General features: G+C 38.6%; 1 protein-coding gene and 1 long non-coding RNA gene across 5 annotated transcripts in view; one reads left to right on the forward strand and one right to left on the reverse strand.

Annotated features, from left to right (window-relative positions):
- pik3r3b (phosphoinositide-3-kinase, regulatory subunit 3b (gamma)) overlaps positions 1-19,703 on the forward strand; it is a 192,496-nt gene that overhangs the window by 99,361 nt on the left and 73,432 nt on the right. For all 4 annotated transcript variants that reach the window (XM_085138343.1, XM_085138339.1, XM_085138342.1 and 1 more), the window contains 2 exons: positions 655-847; positions 2,392-2,477. In XM_085138343.1, the coding sequence (XP_084994469.1) occupies positions 655-847; positions 2,392-2,477 (279 nt within the window). The remainder of the gene's footprint in view (positions 1-654; positions 848-2,391; positions 2,478-19,703) is intronic.
- Positions 8,583-10,572, reverse strand: LOC146499082 (uncharacterized). The gene is made up of 2 exons (XR_014870276.1): positions 10,483-10,572; positions 8,583-8,947 (listed from the first exon to the last, which is right to left on the reverse strand). It is a non-coding gene; the product is annotated as an uncharacterized LOC146499082 (long non-coding RNA).

Here is a 19,703-nt window from a genome sequence, read left to right on the forward strand (position 1 = left end):
CAAGAAATATCAGTTGTAATTCAGCAGGTGTGAGGATAGTAGGTCACACACACAGAAAGACGTGCTTTACAAAGCTAAAACAACTCAGCGTAAAACTGACCCCAGAGGAGTGTCGATGTAAGCAAAATGTGTACAGCCCAAATTTCATCATAAAAATGTTATGCTTACTTAGTTGCCCCCATCACATAAGGAAAAGTCAAGAAATAGGAAGCCAAAACAAAAAAGTTAACTATTAACTTTTGAATGATGATCATTGAATGGGGTCATTGTGACCCCATGCAATGCTTTACATTTAGCTGTGAATAGCTCCAGTGCAAGCTAAAGCAGAGACAAGATTTTGAGACCACCCAAGTGGAAGCCTTCTGCCATTTGGTTACGTTATGAACAGAATCAGTGACAAAGCGCATAGTTGAATGCTGTCAAAGCTCTGCCGGAGGTGGGAGTTGAAGATCTGACAGACTAGGCCTCTGCCAGGCATTCCCAGTGCACCCTCACTAGATTTAGGCACACCAGGACAGTCCATTCAGACAATGAACATTCAGTGTCATTAACTAAATAAAAGCAGGAAAACTGAAGCAGTCGCTTTTATCTATTATATTATTATCTTTTTTTTTATCTGCTCCAAAGAATTCAGGTGTTGTGTCTTTTTTTCAGAGAGTCAGAGTGTGGAGGAGCGTGGGGATAGGCTGAAAAGGATCCTTGAGTCTCCCAGCATCCCTCAAGTCAACCACCAGCTCCTGGTCCACCTCACTGGACACCTGAATCGAATCAGCCAGCAGAGTCAAGCCTCCCCCCGGCTGCTAGGACAGGCCTTCACTGACATTATCTTCAAGCACCTTTCTCTTAGGTACAGATATAAAAACTATCAGCACCTTCAACACTTTCCTCTTGGAAATATCCATGCAAATTTTTTGGAGGAAACACTTTATTTCATGTGAATTTTCTTTTCTTTTTTTACTGCAGTGAATTTATTTGATGCTTATGATGCACTGAGCCGCATATCCTTTGGTTGATTTCAAGTTATGTCTGTGGTTGTTAACTTAACTATAATATAAGAGCTCGTGAAGGACAGGAAAGCAATGCTGTTGTCTCTGCCCTATATCATCATTGGTAATGACCTGTACCCTAACTCTATGTTTTTGAAGAAAACTAAAAAGCACTGTAGTAAACAGATAGATAGGCAGACAGACAAGTAGAAAAAAAAATTTTTCATTCTCCATTAAGAAATGTTTTTGCTGTTTATTGAACAGGTAATTGAATTGACACAGAGGAAAGAGATGGTATATTAGGCTTTGGAGACTCAGACAAAAATATGAGAAACATTTATTTATTTTGGTCTTGTTCACATCAAGAAAAATACTAAATGATGCCTTACCTCATATATTCTTTAGTATCTAGCACTTTTTGGTAAGGCTCAGACAAGAAAAGATGTGTAATTGTTTAAATGCTTACAGACTGCAGAACAATTTAGGATTAATCAGAGATTCCATACACATGAAACGAGCTATTATGGCATCTGGTGCAAATAACATGGCACGATGTGAAATACCACCCCACTCTTTTTCCACCCGTTGTTCACGTCAAAGGTAAACTTGCCTGACCATGCTACACAAACAACCCTCATTTCTGACTCACTGACTGCCCTCCCCAAATCTAGTACATCTCCACAGTACACAATGCCAGGAGAAGAAATTCCTTGGTAAATTCTGGAAAAACAGTCACAGACGAACGTAAGCAGGTCACAGATGAACAAAACAATTTCGGAAGCCTTGTTAAATGCCATTCTCCCAGCTCTCTCTCTCCAGGATGTTGATTTTAAAGCTGAGCCAAATATCACACTTGGTTTTCTGTTAGCAAGAGCATTTTTTTTTATATAAAAGTATCAGCTGTTTTAGTTGGATGAAGGTAATCTTGTCACGTTTTTATTTGAGCTTGGCTAATACAAATAATCTTGGCCCAAACAAATCTCTTCTGCTTGTTGCTTTTCCTTAGTAGTGGTTTCTTAGCAGCTATTTGACCATAAAGGCCAGATCTGCGCAGTCCCCTCTGAACAGTTGATGTATAGGTGTGTCGTGGCACTTGGTGGTTTTTGAGACAGCACTTGGGGACAAATTCAAAGTTTTAGCAATTTTCCAGACTGACTGACCTTCAGTTCTTAAAGTAATGATAGACTGCCATTTCTCTTTACTTAGCTGGTTGGTTCTTGTCATAATATGAATTCTAACAGTTGTCAAATAGGGCTGTCAGCTGTGTATCAACCTGACTTCTACACAGCACAATTGAAATTGTACCTGAAAGTACATCATGAACTATATTTACTTTTTTATGCAAAACCTAGTTCAATGGTGTCCCTTACTACAATTTGTTTTCACTTTGGTGCTTTTTTTACAGTGCAGATGTAAATCCAGAGCATCACATCAGGATTTTGGAGGCGCTCATCACAACTGCAGGTCGTATGGAGATGCAAGCAGCACCAGGTAGGAAAATAACTATGGAGATGCACAAAATATTATTTTTCTTTTGCCTGAACAATACTTTCACTGCACTGATGCATTCTTTCAATATTTTATTTAATAATTTAAAAATGTTCTGACACATGTATAATTGAATTATAAATAAATTTAATTATAAAGGAGCAATAATAGCTTATCAGCAGTTTTGCTGCTCAGGGAAAAAGCTTTTTTGTTATTTTTGTTATTTGCCAAGAGAAAAAAGTTTACCTGCCCATATTTGGAAAAAAGTATCTTAAATTAATTGTGATTAACCACATTTTTTAAAAGCTGATAGTGACATATTAGATGGAATTACTACAATCAAATTCTAACCTATAAAAATGCCCCATTGCTGTCACATTGATGCACTCCATTTGGAGTCCATTCATATATTCAGTCAACATTTGAATTGTTGGCCCAAGGATAAAGAACATTAGCTTTGGGGTCTGCCATTCAATTATTCAGTTTTGGCAGTTGATAGTGTTCCTCTGCACTTTCTTTGAGGTCTTCAGTCACTTTACAAGGTGCATGTTTAAGGTGCATGTTTTGCTTTTTCATTGGCAGGGCAAGGTGATATCATATCTGACAGAGCATCTCTTTGTTTGATGTGTACAAAGAAAAAAAGAGACAGAGAGAGGTAGGCTGAAACAGGGAGCTCAGACTCATGTGTGAGCATTTTTCTCACCCATTACCTCCACTAGTAGCCTTCAAATAGCATCAGTGGAGGTCAAAGGTTAGCACTGTGCCTGTTGGCTGTGTGTTAAGACCTCTACGTAGCTGTGTGTGTAGATGTGTGTGTGTGTGTGTGTGTGTGTGGCACCTGTCTCAGGAGAGCTGCACTCTAAGTCTGTTTTTTAAAATGAAGTCTGAATTCACTGAATTCATGACTGTGTCTCTGCTACCTGAGTACTGTGGCTCACCATCTCTGCTCAGTGTGACTGGTATCTGTACATGTGGGTTTATCCTACAGTTGCATGTGAAACCTTAGTCTCGTCCAGCTTGTGTGTCGGTTAGCATGCTAAAATAATGTGAGGGAGAAAAAAAGGGAGAATTGTAAACACCCATATAAAGCCATTCACATTCTGGCCCTCTCTCTGTGCTTTTGTTATGAGACATTTTGCTTCTCAGGCATGCCCACAACTTGGCAAGAATGTAATATACCCAAAACACACTTTAAATGCACACACATGTTCTCTGTGTGGGCTGTCTGTGGTCATTTATTTGGCTGGTTATGCATCCCATCTGGGTTTGAAATTGACTCTTTGGAGAGTTTATCACAGCGATAGCTGGTGTTACCATGGTGCTTCTTTTGGTCCCATTTAAAGGAAAATTCTGGTTTATTGGATGTTGGGTCTTGGCCATCATGTTTCCACCTTAAGTTGGGTGCACGTTATGGGATGCATAGGTTCAGTGTTGCCTGTTATATTAGTCTCAGATGCAAAGATAGCAGGGGCCAACATTAGCGTTACTGTAATCCGATTACTCTTTTCAAGTAACGAGTAAAGTAAGGGATTACTATTGCAAAAACCGTAATTAGATTACCATTACTTTCCCGTAGGAACGCTGCGTCACTGCGTTACTAAAACCGTTAGTTTTATGCGAGAATGTCTCATGACAGTGACGTAAGCAAGTGCGACGTTCGTGACAACAGCTGTGTGCAGATCAACAATGGATAATATATCGAGTGTGGGAGAGAGTATGAGCGTGCAGCGTTTAAAGCGTGGAAGTACTGACCTTACTTTGAGTTTATTCCATAAAAAGTGACAAAAACATTAGTGTCCGTTGCGCGTGGGAAGAAAACTTCTTTTTACAGCGAAAAAACCCCCTAAACTTCCAAGCAAGCACCGAGTAGCTACGACGTAATGGGAAATTCATAGAGAAACTCGCGGATTCTTCAACTGACCGCTGCGGCACACCTGCACCAGGGCAAACCTCCGCCTACCCCACTCCTGCTTTACAGGTGAAAATAGAGCAACAGGACCGCTAGTCTTTGATTTTCTTTATTTTCTGCTGTGTTTCACTTGCATTTATTTGAAAGACTGAGTATAAACACAAAAAAATATTTTATTTTATGTGCTGGAATGTGCAGAAAATAGGTTTAAATATTAAACAAATTTCTTCAAGTCAGTGAATGTTGCATATAATTAAATTTTTGCTTGATGCATAAAGTTAAAAGAATAAAACTAATAAAACAAGATTTAAAAAGGGACTTTTTCATTTGATTACATTTTGTATGATAGATTATGCAGAAAAAGTAGAATTGGGCTGAAAGATCTATCGCTTTATCACCTATTCAGGTTGTAAATCGTGTTTTTAAAAAGTAACTAAGTAACTAAGTAATTAATTACTTTTGAAAAAGTAAGTAAGTAAAGTAAGTAAAGTTTATTTATTAAGCGCTTTTCATAGACAGGTAGTCACAAAGCGCTGCACACAGAGATTAAAATAAACAGTATGATAAATAGCAAAATGCACAATATACACAATATAGAGTTTAAATGTAAATTAAAATATAAAAATGTAAAAAGCATTGGTCAACAGAAAGCTTGTTTAAACAGTAAAGTTTTTAACTGTTTTTTAAAGGATTCCACAGAGTCAACCAAACGTAGTTGTAGAGGTAGACTGTTCCACAGCCTTGGTGCCACAGACTGAAAGGCTCTGTCCCCTTTCGTCTTCAGACGTGTTCTGGGAGCAACCAACAAACCCTGAGTCTGTGAGCGGAGACGGCGAGCAGTAGTGTATTTTGTGAGAAGCTTGGATAATAATCTGGGCCTTGGCCATTTAGTGCTCTGTACGTTAAAACAATAATTTTAAAACGAATTCTAAAATCTATTGGGAGCCAATGTAAAGAACATAAAATAGGAGTGATGTGAGCTCGCTTGCTAGAGCGAGTTAGTAGTCTAGCTGCTGCGTTTTGTATAGCTTGGAGGCGAGAAAGAGATGATTTATCCAAGCTGGTAAACAGGGAATTACAATAATCTAAACGCGATGACACAAATGCATGGACAATTTTTTCCAGTTCAGCTGAGGAGACCATATGTCGCAGTTTAGAAAGATTCCTTAAATGAAAGAAACAGGAACGAGACAGAGATTTTACGTGTGAGTCAAGGCCCAAAGAAGAGTCAAATATTACTCCAAGATTTCGAATATTTGGCTTAGCAGAAGAACAGAAAGGGGCAAGAACCTGACTGATTTTAGAATATAGATCAGGAGGAGCTATGATCATGGTCTCTGTCTTGTTCATGTTTGAAACAAGGTAATTGTTAGAAAGCCAATCAGAGATTTGAGTTAAAGCCTGGACTAGGGTGGACAGCCTATCCAGCTGATGAGGCTTAAAGGACATATACAGCTGAATGTCATCGGCATAGAAATGATAAGACAGGTCACTAAAAGACTGAATAATGCCAGCTAAAGGAAGCATATAAAAAGAAAATAATAATGGACCCAAAACTGAACCCTGTGGAACCCCGCAGGTTAGGGCAGCAGTGTTAGAGGAGAACCTATCAGTCCTAACAGAAAAAGTCCTGTCTGATAATAGGAAGAAAACCAGTCTAAGGCGGTGCCAGATATACCAGCCAGAACCTTCAGCCTGTTGAGTAGGATTTTGTGGTCGATGGTATCGAAGGCTGTGCTAAGATCTAGCAAAATGATCACGGAACGGAATTTCCTGCATCAGATGCCATTAGTAGATCATTATAGACCCTTAAGAGAGTGGTCTCCGTAGAGTGCTGCTTTTGAAAGCCAGACTGAAAAGGGTCAAAAATCTGCAATCGGCATAGTAGGGACCTGAACTGATTTTCTACAATCTTTTCTAGTAATTTACTTATAAATGGCAATCTTGAAATAGGACAATAACTACTAGGGGAGGTAGGATCTAGATTCTGTTTTTTTAACAGAGGGGTTACCTCAACATGTTTAAAATAGCCTTGCCTCAGTGAATTGTTGATGATTGATAGTAATGTGGGACCAATGCTGGTGAGAGTCCCAGACAGGACAGAGGGAGGTAATATATCTAAGGAGCATGATGAGGATTTCATTTTACCTATTACTGCAATTAAGTCATTGAGTGTGATTGGAGAAAAAGAAGTAAATGACCCGGGACAACAAGGGGCATCTTCATAAAGGGAGGCACTTGAGGAGATTTTGGATCGCAAGTCCATCACCTTATTTACTATATCTAGTAATTGAGGAAAGTGCTACAGTCTTCGTCAGAGTAACACAGCATGCTGAGTTGGAGGAGAAACAATACTGTTGATAGTATCAAATAGAATTCTTGGGTTATTTTTATAACGTTTTATGAGATTATTGAAGTAAGAGGATCTGGCCTCTTTAACTGACTCATTATATAAGTGAAGAAGTTCTTTGAAGTGTTCCCGATGGACAACCAACCCAGTGGACTTCCAGAGACGCTCTGCTTTTCGACAGGAGCGTCAAAGACCATGGGTTTGATTATTTAACCATGGTGTGCAGGAACTAACAGTGCAATGACTAGTTTTGAAAGGAGCAACCTGATTAAGAATGGCAAGACAGTGTTCATTAAAAGAATTAATAAGGATGTCAACCTCGTCAGAAGAAGGTTTAAAATTAAAAAGAGAAGAAAACTTTAAAATGACAGAGTCATCAATACAGCACCTGCGCCTAATAAAACTTCATTAATCAGTAATGGGATTACTTTTTGGGGGAAGTAATCAGTAATTAGTTACCGATTACTTTTTTCAAGTAACTTGTCCAACACTGTTCAGCACAGACAAACAAGGTAATATTAGAATCACCAACGGCCATGACCCTTCTGTGTGATTTTTTGCCGCACTGTGACATTTGGAGTGGGTTTAAAATTGATTTGCTTGGAGCATAACAAGTTATGATAGTATGGGGATACAATTTTGCCTGTGTATACAATTTGAGACACACTATCCCTGCTCTCTGTCTATATAATAAATCAATGTATTGTTAAGGGGTCAGATTGAATTTATATTTATATATTTTTTCAGTTAAATATATATGGAATCACCCTATGGATATCTGTTAAACAGGTAATGCAGTCTGCATTACCTGTTTAACAGATATCATCAAATTATGGATTACAATAAGTTAGACCATTCTTTGCCATGTGTCAACGATGCAAAAGATAATGATGGGGATGCTGTAACTACCCCTAAACCTGGTGCTCCAGTCTGTATGCCAAATATCCTTGGGCAAGATTCTAAGCCCAAGTTGTTCGTGGCTCAAGAGTTGGGAGTTCACCTTTTAATCGAAAGATTGCCGGTTCGAGCCCCGGCTTGGACAGTTTCGGTCGTTGTGCAAGACACTTCACCCGTTGCCTACTGGTGGTGGTCAGAGGGCTCGGTGGCGCCAGTGTCCGGCAGCCTCGCCTCTGTCAGTGTGCCCCAGGGTGGCTGTGGCTACAATGTAGCTTGCCATGTGTGTGAATGGGTGGATGGCTGGTTGTGTGAAGCGCTTTGGGGTCCTTAGGGACTAGTAAAGCGCTATACAAATACAGGCCATTTACCACTCCAATGCATCAGCTGCCATATGTATATGTGTGAATCTGTAGAAAAAGTGTTTGTGTGAATGGGTGAATGGGGCAAGTTGTATAAAGTACTTTGAGTGCTCAGGTAGAATAAAATAAAAACGCAGTATAAGAACCAGTCCATTTACCATTCGCCAATTTCCATTTAAACCATTGTTGGGTGCTCTTTCATTGGTGAGAGCGCTGGTATAGACGTACAATTGGAAATAAACAGGTGTCTCTCTCACTGTCATCATCCACTGTATTTGTAAAGATGAATGCAGACCAGCATAGTCTGTGGCTCACAGTTAGCATTATGGTGAATTAATGGTACTAAATTCATTTGACTGCAACATTTATAGCTAATAATTTAGCCACTTTGAACCTGTTAAGCAGACCTAATTTTGTCAAAGTTGTTACAAAAGCTGTCAGGCTGCTCTTTTGTGGAACCAGGTCACAGTTTCTATGCAGACATGTTCTAGTTTTAAAATGTAAAACTTACAGCTTATACTTAAAGCTTATAGTTAGGTGTGTAATAGGTACAGTAACACAATAATAAGAATCTGAAGCACCCATTATTTATATTTCTATAGGCTCAGACTCTCGTATGACTTCCAATTGAACACTGTTCACTCTCCAGGAGATTATATACCACTGCTTCATGCCATCCTGAGTCTTCTCTCTTCCATAGTTTGTGTTCTCTCCTTTCTATGCTCTGATTTTCTCTATTTTTTCTCCTCATCTCCCAGATGGGGGGGCCTTGAATGTTCTGTCAGAGACGTCTTTGTGTTAAAAAGGAGTTTTTCTTTCCCACCATTGCCTAGTGTTTGTTTATAGGAGACTCACTGATTGCTGGGCTTTCTCCAGAATACTTTAGGTAGGTTTTTACCTTGCAGTAAAAAGCACACTGAGGTAACTGTTGTTGTGATTTTGCACTTTTGCATACAAACTGTGTAGTAAGCAGTGTTGGGGAGTAACGGAATACATGTACCGCCATTACGTATTTAAAATACAAAATATGAGTAACTGTATTCCGTTACAGGTACCGTTTAAAAAGGTGGTATTTAGAATACAGTTACTTTGTTGAAATAAATGGATTACACGGCGGTACTTACCTGTTTCATAATGTCGCGGGTCAGGCCTGTTTGGGTTTTGTTTGACAGCTACGTCCTGTTGTTCCAGGTGGCAGTGTTACGGTTGCCATGGTTACAGGGTGACGCTCTCTCTCTCTCTGTGTGTTTCCTGGGTGAGAGAGGCCTTTTTGTTGTTGTTGTGCTAAGCTAATAGGCAGAATCAGTGTTGCCAACTTAGCGACTTTGTCACTATATTTAGCGAGTTTTCAGACCCCCTAGCGACTTTTATTCTAGAAAAAGTCGCTAAAAAAAGACGTGAAAGCGCATATCGCTTTTACTCTCAACAAGCAGCGGGTGCTGTAACACAGTCAGTTCTTCTTTTACTCTTATGCTGTTTTGTGGATCAGGTTTAAAACTACTTATAAACACACACACACACACACAAAGTAACTACACCAGAGTGCCTATTTCGGGTCACTTTTGCCGGTCCAAGCCCGGGTAAAGGAGCAGGGTTGGAATTGTGACATTACAAAAAACAATAATCGCTAAAAGAAATTTAATTTGTAGTTCTAAATAAATTCTAAATGCATTTAGGACGTTTTTTGCTGACTTTATGTCTCGTCCACGATGTTATTTCTCTCTCCAGCAGCGTAGGTTACAATTACATTAGCATGACCAATTATGCAAATTAGGTGATGACTAGGTGATTAGGTAATTTAGCGACTTCTAGCGACTTTTAGGACAACCAATAGCGATTTTCCTTACTGAGGAGTTGGCAACACTGGGCAGAATGCTACAGGCATAGCTCTAAAGAATGTAGCATCATAGGCAGTGTAGTCTGTGCTGCAGGGAGAATTGACTGCCATACACGTTATGTGTCTGTGAGCGAGGGAGGGAGAAAAAGGAAAAGTACGAGCTGTCATCGAGCAAAAATGGGAGCTAGAAGCATGTAAATATAATAATAACCACTGCAGCCAAGAAGAGTGCCTGACGAGCCCAGTTGTAAGTAAGCTATTAAGACTCGACTGTACACGTGTTCGTGTTTTCCTCCGAAACAATAGGTTCTGTTGGAGCAGCCTTTCAACGCCTCTCTCTGTCTCTCGCAAGCAAAGTTAACCCAGACAACAAAGTAAAGCTAGTTTTCGGCTACGAGCCCGACACAGAACCCTACGTATTAGCCAGAGGTCCCTTTACTACGGTTCGGAGCCGCGAACCTTCAGTAACAGTAATAAATCACAGCAATAGTACATTCAAGTAGTTGTAAGCAGCATGATAATATATTAAGTAATCCAAAGTATTCAGAATACGTTACTCTCATTGAGTAACGTAACGGAATACGTTACAGAATACATTTTGGGGCATGTATTCTGTAATCTGTAATGGAATACATTTTAAAAGTAACCTTCCCAACACTGGTAGTAAGATACTTAAATTTATGTGAGCACTAGTTTGGTGCAGACTTTCCTGAGAGTTCTATTTGGACTCTGCATATAGGAAGCTAAGGAACTTTGAAACATGGTGCTCTTTGGCTGCTAATATGTGAATTATAAACCTAGTAATTCTCTCTGTGTATAGACACACACACTGTATGTGAGCATACATACATACATTTACAGTTCCCTGTAAAATCATGTAGTGACTGTGACCCACAAGGAGGAAAGTGCAAGCTTAACATCCAACATAATCCTGCTGTACAGGGTCAGCTGCAGGGCACACAGTCACACACATACTGCAGACACACAAACCTAAATACAAACACATGCTAGTGTGATGAATTTCTGTAGGCCATCATGGTTGTATAATGTGATTAAGGTCAAACGAATGCTCAGCTTTTAGCTGCTGTATTTATTAGTATTTTGCATGTTTCTGTTTGTGGGTCTGTGTCCAGCTCAGTAGCACACGATTACATGGCTCGACTAATGACACACACACACACATAGACAGTTAAAGTCATCCATCCAGTCCGTCCATTTTTTTTTTTTTCATTTTGCTGTCATGACAATTTAATATGAAGTTTGGATGATGAGGTTACGATGAGACTCAATTTGTAAAGTTTTGTAACCCAGTCAGTTATTAAAGCATGCATTGAGGACTTGTTAGGGTTTTTCATAGATTATGTTTCTATTTGTGCTGATAACGCCTTATTTTTTAACTGCTTTGTGACAAATAAATAATAATCAGTGTAATCAGCTACCAGTCTAGTAGGTCATTTGTCCAGTGATAGACTGCAAGTCCAGTGTGTACATCACTTTGCAGGTGATAGTTGATCACTAATTAACATTCTAGGCTCCACTTGGATAGCTAACCAGTATATTAGCTTCTATCACCGAAGGGTTAGTATAAATTTAGCTAATACACCTGGTTAACTGGGCCACAGTGTTATTAATTACATGAATGATGACATTTTTTTACAGTTTACCTCTGTAGTTAGAAATTACGTTACTCTAAACTGTATAAATAGTAAGTAGTTATCCATCATGTATTTATTGCATAGTTTTATTTCAGCATGTTTGCTTTCTTCACCATTGCACCATAAATATGGTATACATGTTATTGTCTGTGTCATGCTGTCTGTGTGTTGATGTCACGTTGTCAGTATTTTATGTTGTCTACTCTGTTATGTACACTGAGAGCAAAGCAATAGCTGGAGCCCAGGTCCTTGTATGTGTACACATACTTGGTCAATAAAGTCAAATCTGATTCAAAACAAACATTCTGTAATTGTTCTTCAGTCTTCAGAGTTATTAAAAATGTAACTTTGACCCCAATATTTCATTCAGACTTCCCTCAGAGTATAGTCAGTTATATTTAAAAGTTAATATTCAGGGATGTCCTCTTCCCGACAGCACAGCACTCTCCCTCAGCCCTGTACAGTTTTATCCTTAGGCTCTATTAGAAGATTATCTTATAATGCCCATCATCCAGCACACTGCTCCCTGGTTGAGTCGTTTTATGATGTATTCTGGAAGGAAGCTCACCCATGGTTAATGTCCATATTTTTCTGTAATGTGCTCATGTAAAGCTTGAATTAACATCAAATAGCCCCTGGCTACCATGTTTATCCCTTCATATGTAATTTTAAGGATTATGAGATCGTGGAAACTACAGCTCCTGTCATGTACCACACTTCACTTATTCTGTTCACTTTCTTCTCTCTTTTTCCATTGTCTTGTAATAGTATGTTTCATTCCTGGTCTTGAAAAGAAAAAAAAATCAGGTGACTTTGCACAGTTTTGAGCTTTGTAACCACTCGTCTTTTACAGTGTTTTGCACTCGTCCTCGTCCTTTCAATGTATCTTATTGTTTGGTTAAAAGAACTCCGACATCAAGGTACTCTACCCAGTAGAGCAGGGGTGGACAATTCCAGGCCTCGAGGGCCAGTGTCCTGCAGGTTTTAGATCTCACCTTGGGTCAACACACCTGAATCACATGATTAATTCGTTACCAGGCCTCTGGAGAACTTCAGGACATGCTGAGGAGCTAATTTAGCCATTTAAATCAGCTGTGTTGGTTCAAGGACACATCTAAAACCTGCAGGGACACCGGCCCTCGAGGCCTGGAGTTGCCCACCCCTGCAGTAGAGAATTAAAGAGTAATATGGAAGACCCCTAAAAATGTCCAAGAATTAGCAGTAATTGTATGACACAGTTTATGGTCAAATTATTTTATTCTTCTCGTAATCCATCAAGAATGCATAGGACTTCTGACCTAAAGTTCTAATGATGCACATAACTACATGGTAAAATAAAAATGAAACATCTGATTCTCCCATGTAGCAATTAAAAAAGGCTTGTTTTTATCTCAGCTGGGGGAGACGGCATGTGATTGCACTCACTCAGAGACATGTGCATGTGATGGACTGTGCCAGCTACCCTTCAAGCACACATGTAGTTTCTACCAGCTGTGTGTGACATATTGGCTGCGCTGAAGGGCAAATGTGATGTAAAGAATATGAGACGGGGATGGATGGGTAAGCTGAAGCCAGCCGTGAATACCAATGTGCTTCTTCTCATCTATGTCTCTGTCTGCCACCACCTGTACTATCACACTGTCTTTCGAGCTCTCTTTGTTCCCCTTCTGTTCTTTCTCGCTGACATCACCTGAAGGAGCCCGAGGCAGATTGAGCAACAGTGTTATCACTTCTCTAAAATATGATTCAAGCACTAATGGATCACTCTGTGTCAAATTAAGCTAGAAAAATACCTTCTGTAAAATAGCAGCTGAATGTCTAAACATTTTAACAGTTCTGCAGGGGTGAAGTGGGGGGGGGCTAACAGTGCCATACATTGGTGGCTAAAAATCCAGGCATGCCAGACATTAAAGCTGCTCATCTGGTAACAACACGCTTCCACCTCTAATGAAAAAACTAAAGGTAGAGTACACCCGTCAGCAGTCAAATGATTTTATTTAAACAAATAAGGGCAAGGTTGTTTTTCCTGTCCTTTCTTTTAAATACTATTAAGGAAAAATAAGACTTGGATAGAAGAAACAGAAGAATTCCCAAATACTGGATACAATTTAAAAAAAAAAACAATATTTCAATATTTAGATAATAATCTCACTTTCCCTTAAGTAACCCAATACATAAGAGACAACTATGAGAAACTATGTGCAGTATATTGATTGTACTGTATTTATTCTTATGTCTTTAACAGGATTTCAGCAAAGAAATCATCATCACCAGTAGCACTATACTCACTCGGTCTTGAAGGCCTTTGTCATCTATGTAAATGCAGCCTAAGTCCTTTGTCCTTTCTATGCTTCGGTCACACTCTGAGAGGAACTTGGAGTTAGTATTTTGCCCAAGAATATTTGGCATGCATACTGGAGCAGCCAGAGATCGAATCATATAGTTCACGCACCAGTTGATCTGGAGCCCACAGTCTCAGCATCACAGTCAGACTGGGAACTACAGAACAGCAGTAACAAATACTCTATTTGTTAGTAGGTGCTGTTGTAATGGTGGTCTCATGGAATTCATTGATTTATACAATTTCCACAACATCCACACTTACTTTCAAAAACATGTATTAACACAACCTTGAGGTTTTTTTCTCCATTTTTTCTGTTGTTTGTTTCTTAGTATTCCACACAGGACATTTTTTGGAGGTTGCTTTTTTAGCCTCGAGCACCTAGCTTGCTGTGGTTCATGTGGTTTACAGAGTAGGCGATGGTAGTAGTTATGGTAAGAAACTTTAACACCTAATCTGTTGTAAGGCACCATCCTAGCCTGCGGTGCACCACTTGTTCAACCACACCAAAAGTTACAGAGTCCCATTATGACGCTCTATCAAACCCCTTATATGACTTGAAGGTCAAGGGCACTTTAAATGAAATCTGTGAAACCTGCCTGATATTATAAGGCCTGGGATGGATAAAAGTGGGAGTGAATGAGAAAGATTCATTTCTCTCATTGGCTCCCTATAAAGAAACAATCTCTACTTGTCCTTTTATGCTGGGAGGTTTATGGGTAACCAGGGAGTTGTAATTGGTGGCAGACAGCGCTTTAAGGCAGCAGCACCACAGGTGACGATAATCTGATGGATCTCATGGCACACATATAGAGCCACACATGTGTATTTGAGATTCACATGTACACATCCAGACCATATGGCTTTATGTGCTTGTGGTGCCTTAGAGGGATTAAGTGTAACGACTTTTGTATTGTCAGTGGAATGCTAAAAAAATATGTCTCTAATTTTCTTTGTCTCAGACAAAGTCTTACGCATTGGTGATAAAAAAAAATGGAACATCGTCTCTAGAAACTGGTTTGTGCCAACATACAATACCAGTACAGCTTCAATCAGCATGTTTATCAAGCATTACATATACAAGTCTGTGGCACTTTTTAAAATTCTTCATTCTGCATTTTGTGGAGATTCAAACTAAATTCTATAACAGATACAAATTTTGGTGACTGTCAAGTTAAATATGGACGCACGTTGAGCATGACACATGAAAGAAATGCAAACAGAGAACATAACATCACATTTGCAGGGTGATGATAAACATGAAAATCACTTGGGAAATATTTTCTTTAACAGATAGATGACATGCAGATGTTAATATTTCTGTGATGATGTGTGTGAAGTTTCATTCAGACTGACCCGCGTGTGAAAAAAACATAAAGCATTTTAATCATTATACATTGTTATAGTGAAGCAGGGACACAGCAGATGTCATTATTTCTCCTAAAATATTCTTTTCCTTCACGTGTATGTATTCTTATACAACTGGGTAAATACATAATTTTAAATATGAGAATTGTTTGTAATGCTTGGATGAAAATGCTTTGCAATAAGTGACAGCATGAAGCGACCACCAAAGGCTGTGCTTCTTCTGTTTAGATGCTTTGTTAGGGGCATTACAGCCCAGTTGCTGTTTATTTGTGGTCTTTCTGCACTTAGGGTGTGAAAAGCATGCTCTGCTGGAGTGAGCTCACTGATTGATTTAACCACTGAAGAATATCCCATTTCTTTCCCTTGAGACTCTTGGGTTGCTTTTGCAGCTTGCTTTGGGTCATTATCCATTTGCACTGTGTATAGTATATTTGTATAGTCTTGTACACTTCCAACTTCATTCTGCTTCTTCTACCAGCAGTCACATCATCAGTAATCACATCTGGCCCAGTTCAACTTGGAGCCATACATGCCCGATAACACTGACTGAATGTTTTTGGCTAGATGATGCTTCAGAACTATTGCTCCACACTCTCCTCCCATTCTGGTACAAGAAAATCTTGGTTTTATCCATCCAAAGAATTTTAAATGTTTTGTGCTATAGTCTAATCAGGCTTTCCTGTTGTTAAATAGAATTAAAAAATTCTGTATTTACATCCATGAAGGTTTATTTTGATTGTAGACCTTGACAATGAGCACCTGCCTCCCAGCCTGTTCTTGACATGGTTAGATATTTTAAGAGTTTTTGTCCTTACCAGTTTAAACAATTCTATCGTCCATTTGAGTTGTATTTTTTGGCGTTTGGGTGTTGTTGTTGATATTGTTGATAACTTCTAACTGTTTTTTTGGCACTCGTATTCATATTTATAGTAAAAAGCTATATAAAATACAGATTTATTACTGCAAATCAACTTCTGTCTACTTCATTTGTCATTAAATAACCAATATACAACCTGCATGCCAATATACAACAAGACAACCATGTCTTGTCACAAAACTGCTTGTCAGTCAGTCAACTGTCCAATTAATTTTGAGTGTCTGTATTAAAATTCCTTAATGTAATTCCTAGTTAATGGAAACATTTGGTAAAATTAATTTAAAAAAGGTTCAAATTTGCATTTCAATCACATTCTGATTAATTTAAAATCTACTGTGGTGGTGTATGTTGGCAAAACTGTAATTCGGGTGGAATTTGGCAAAGATTATGGTTTTGGACAAATGCAGGAATTCTGATAATAAACAAGTATTATGTATGACTGAAAAAAAATGTTGTGCTATTGGACCTCAGAATAGAAATGTAAAAAAAGACATCAGCTTTGACACAGTACCATTGTTGAAGATGTCCTTTTTCAACAAAATACAGCCTTTTAAAGTAGCAACCCCTTTACAAATACACTGGACCTGTGCCGCATGCATTGTGCTGCATTCCTGTTTATTAAAGCATATTTGCAGTAGTGATGGAATTTCCGGCTCTTTTTAGAGATCCGGCTCTTTCGGTTCGGCTCACTAAAAAGAGCCGGCTCTTTCGGCTCCGAACCGGCTCTTCAGGTTGTTTTGTTGCTTTAATTAATTTATTATTAACAATAATATAAAATTATGCACAAAAGGAATTACTAACGTAAAAAAAGTAGTTTTATTTATATATGTTTATATATAAATATATGCGGTGGCCCCTAGAGACAAAACACGTACAAACTCCAAAACACATTTCTAGCATGAACTGAACTTCCAAAGCAGAGCTACTAGATCACTTAAATTACACAATTGAAAGCATGAAAGCATGTGTGTATTGTTTGTGTATTTATACACAGGCACTCATATATATTCAAATAATTTAAAAACAATGTTCATTTACCTGTTATTACCACACACCAAATCCGGTCGTTGGTACTTGCTGGCTTGTGTAGCCACTAGGTAAGAAAAGCTCAACACTGCACCTAGCATCCTGGAGCACTTCTGTTGTCTTTTGTACGTGTTTTGAGTTTTTACGTGCTTCAGAGTTCATACATGATTTGAAGTTTGTACGTGCTTTGTCTCTAGGGGCCACCGTAAATATACTTTTATTTATTCACTCCACATAAAATGTAATAAATAAATCATATAATACAAAAATCAACTATTCACATTTCAACTTTTAACTATTTAAATTTTCAGCTTTTTCCTTTTACAAATTTAAAGTGAAACAACACAATTAAATATAAATTAAAATATGAAAACAAAAAGAACATGCATATTCTCTGTCATATGGACCTGCATGAATAAACTTTCTGAATCCTTTATCATCTGCAACTGAAAATAGTTGTGGATGATTACTATACCTTTCTAATGTGACGTTGTTTGTCCCTGGCTCTCTTTCTCTCCCTCTGGCTCTGTTCTTGTGCTACTGAGTGTAACTACCGCCCCTCCCCCCTCTTCCAAGCGTAAAGCACAAGGCTCGCGTGCGGAGTGAAGCGAAAAAAAGTGCGAGAGAGAGGCTGAGAGAAAGAAGAAAAAAAAAACCACGAGCCGGCTCACGATAAGGAGCCGGCTCGCGTCGTTCACGTCAAAGAGCCGGCTCTAAGAGCCATTTCGTTCGCGAACGACCCATCACTAATTTGCAGATAAATAGGGTTTTTGTTTATCTCCATGTATTCATTTGAAGCAAAGTCCTCCACAATTTCGAGATCCCTCTATATTTTCCCTGCAGTGTTATTGCCGCTTTTAAAAATAATCATGCAAGAGGGTAACTAATAATGTTTTGACCAGTATGTTTATCATTTGTCTGCCTTCATTATCCTTATTGGTCTGTGATTTAGTATTGATACATATGCTGACTCACTATTTTTGTGAATGTGTAAGTTGACTTTGAACAATTCACCTTACCAACAGCGGCATTCTTTTACTTTATCTTTATATATTCATTATGCTGCAGTTTGTGATATGTTTTCAGGTAGTTGACTATGTTAATGTCTTTGTTACACAGAAACAATTCTACAGCACAATGTACAATGATCCACTTTGAGAAATAAGTGTTTCACCTTCTGCTGTGCCGTTTGATTTTTGTTTTGTCTTATCTGTGGTATATCGCTGCTGTCAAGTGCAATGAAACTTCACACTGCATGGTGCAGAGAACAGCTGTTATTGGCATACGCAGGTATGTCATTAGGTGCTCATTTACAGATCACTTGATTTGCTTTGCGCTACTAATATTAATTGAAAATGGTCTCAGTTATCACTTAAATTAAAGTGAATTCATTGTACTGACCTAAAATCAATGTCATTTAAAGGACATCTTAAAGAGACACATTTCTAGATCTAGAAAATCCACATGTTGTTCCCTTATTGATCACTTATTCACAGCATCATCATGGTATGGAAGCTCTGTCAGTGAATAGTTTGAATTATTTAAAAAAGCAAAGGCTCTGTATCCCTTTAGCAAGATATACTAAAGAACACTACAAATACAAAAGGCTCTGATACCAGGTTACCGTGCGTGCAGGGTAGCAGTGTACAGTGGTCAGTTTGCAGATTGTGTCTACCCCTATACTCCTCCAGTGCCCTTGGAAAAATAGTCTCTAATGTCACATTCCAGAGCCAGGGTTTGTCAGTTCTGAGCTGAAAGAGGATCTGATCCCACCACAGATACAAAGTGCCAGTTCTAAAATAAGAAAACTGGAATCTTACTTTCACGTGATTACTCAGAACTGTGTTTTTGTTGCTGAAGAAATTCATCAAGAATCGTCAAGAATTGACTTCTGGCATTTACAACAAACAAAGGTAAAAGCAGTTTTGTTGTGAATCTGCACGGCAGCTTCAACTTTTTAGTGGAACTTCGGTTCTTGCAAGTGAGATAAAAAGTGGGTAGCTTAAAAGTCACAGCTAAGATGGAGGAAATGCAGCATGTAATGCATGTAATGCATCATTAACTCAAGTCATAATACCAGGATTTGTGTACATGTGTGCATGTGATAGAGAAAGGTTCTGTCAAGTACTGTATGATGGGTGCGATGGAGTGTTTTTCTGTTATAATGCTGTGAATTTGTTTTCAGTTGCAGAGCTGAGAGTCTGTAAATCACTATTTTCTGTTTATGTCTTCAGTTTTTCTGCAGCACAAATGTTTTTTACGTTGTTTGTTAGAAACAAAAGCTATATGGGAACTAGGACAAATTTCTATTTCAATTCCATTCTGAATGCGTCTCTGTTAAAATGTTTAAATCTGCTGAAACGCATCGTCCTGCTGTAACATGGTCAGTGTTTGTATCCAGTAGGCTGCTCTGACCTCATTGTTGGCATTGACTCAGACCCTGCAGCTAATGACAGATGTCCTCTATTTCGCCTCTTTTTGTCTTTCTGTTTCTGTTTCTTTTCTTTCTTCATCCAACTTGCTTTCTTTTATTTTCTATCGCTCTCTTTGTCCTCCTACCTGATTTTTTGCACACTTCAGCATCTTCAGTCAAATGTAAATGCAAATCTT

Source organism: Neolamprologus multifasciatus, chromosome 17 (assembly GCF_963576455.1).
Source record: "Neolamprologus multifasciatus chromosome 17, fNeoMul1.2, whole genome shotgun sequence".
Classification (NCBI taxonomy): domain Eukaryota; kingdom Metazoa; phylum Chordata; class Actinopteri; order Cichliformes; family Cichlidae; genus Neolamprologus; species Neolamprologus multifasciatus.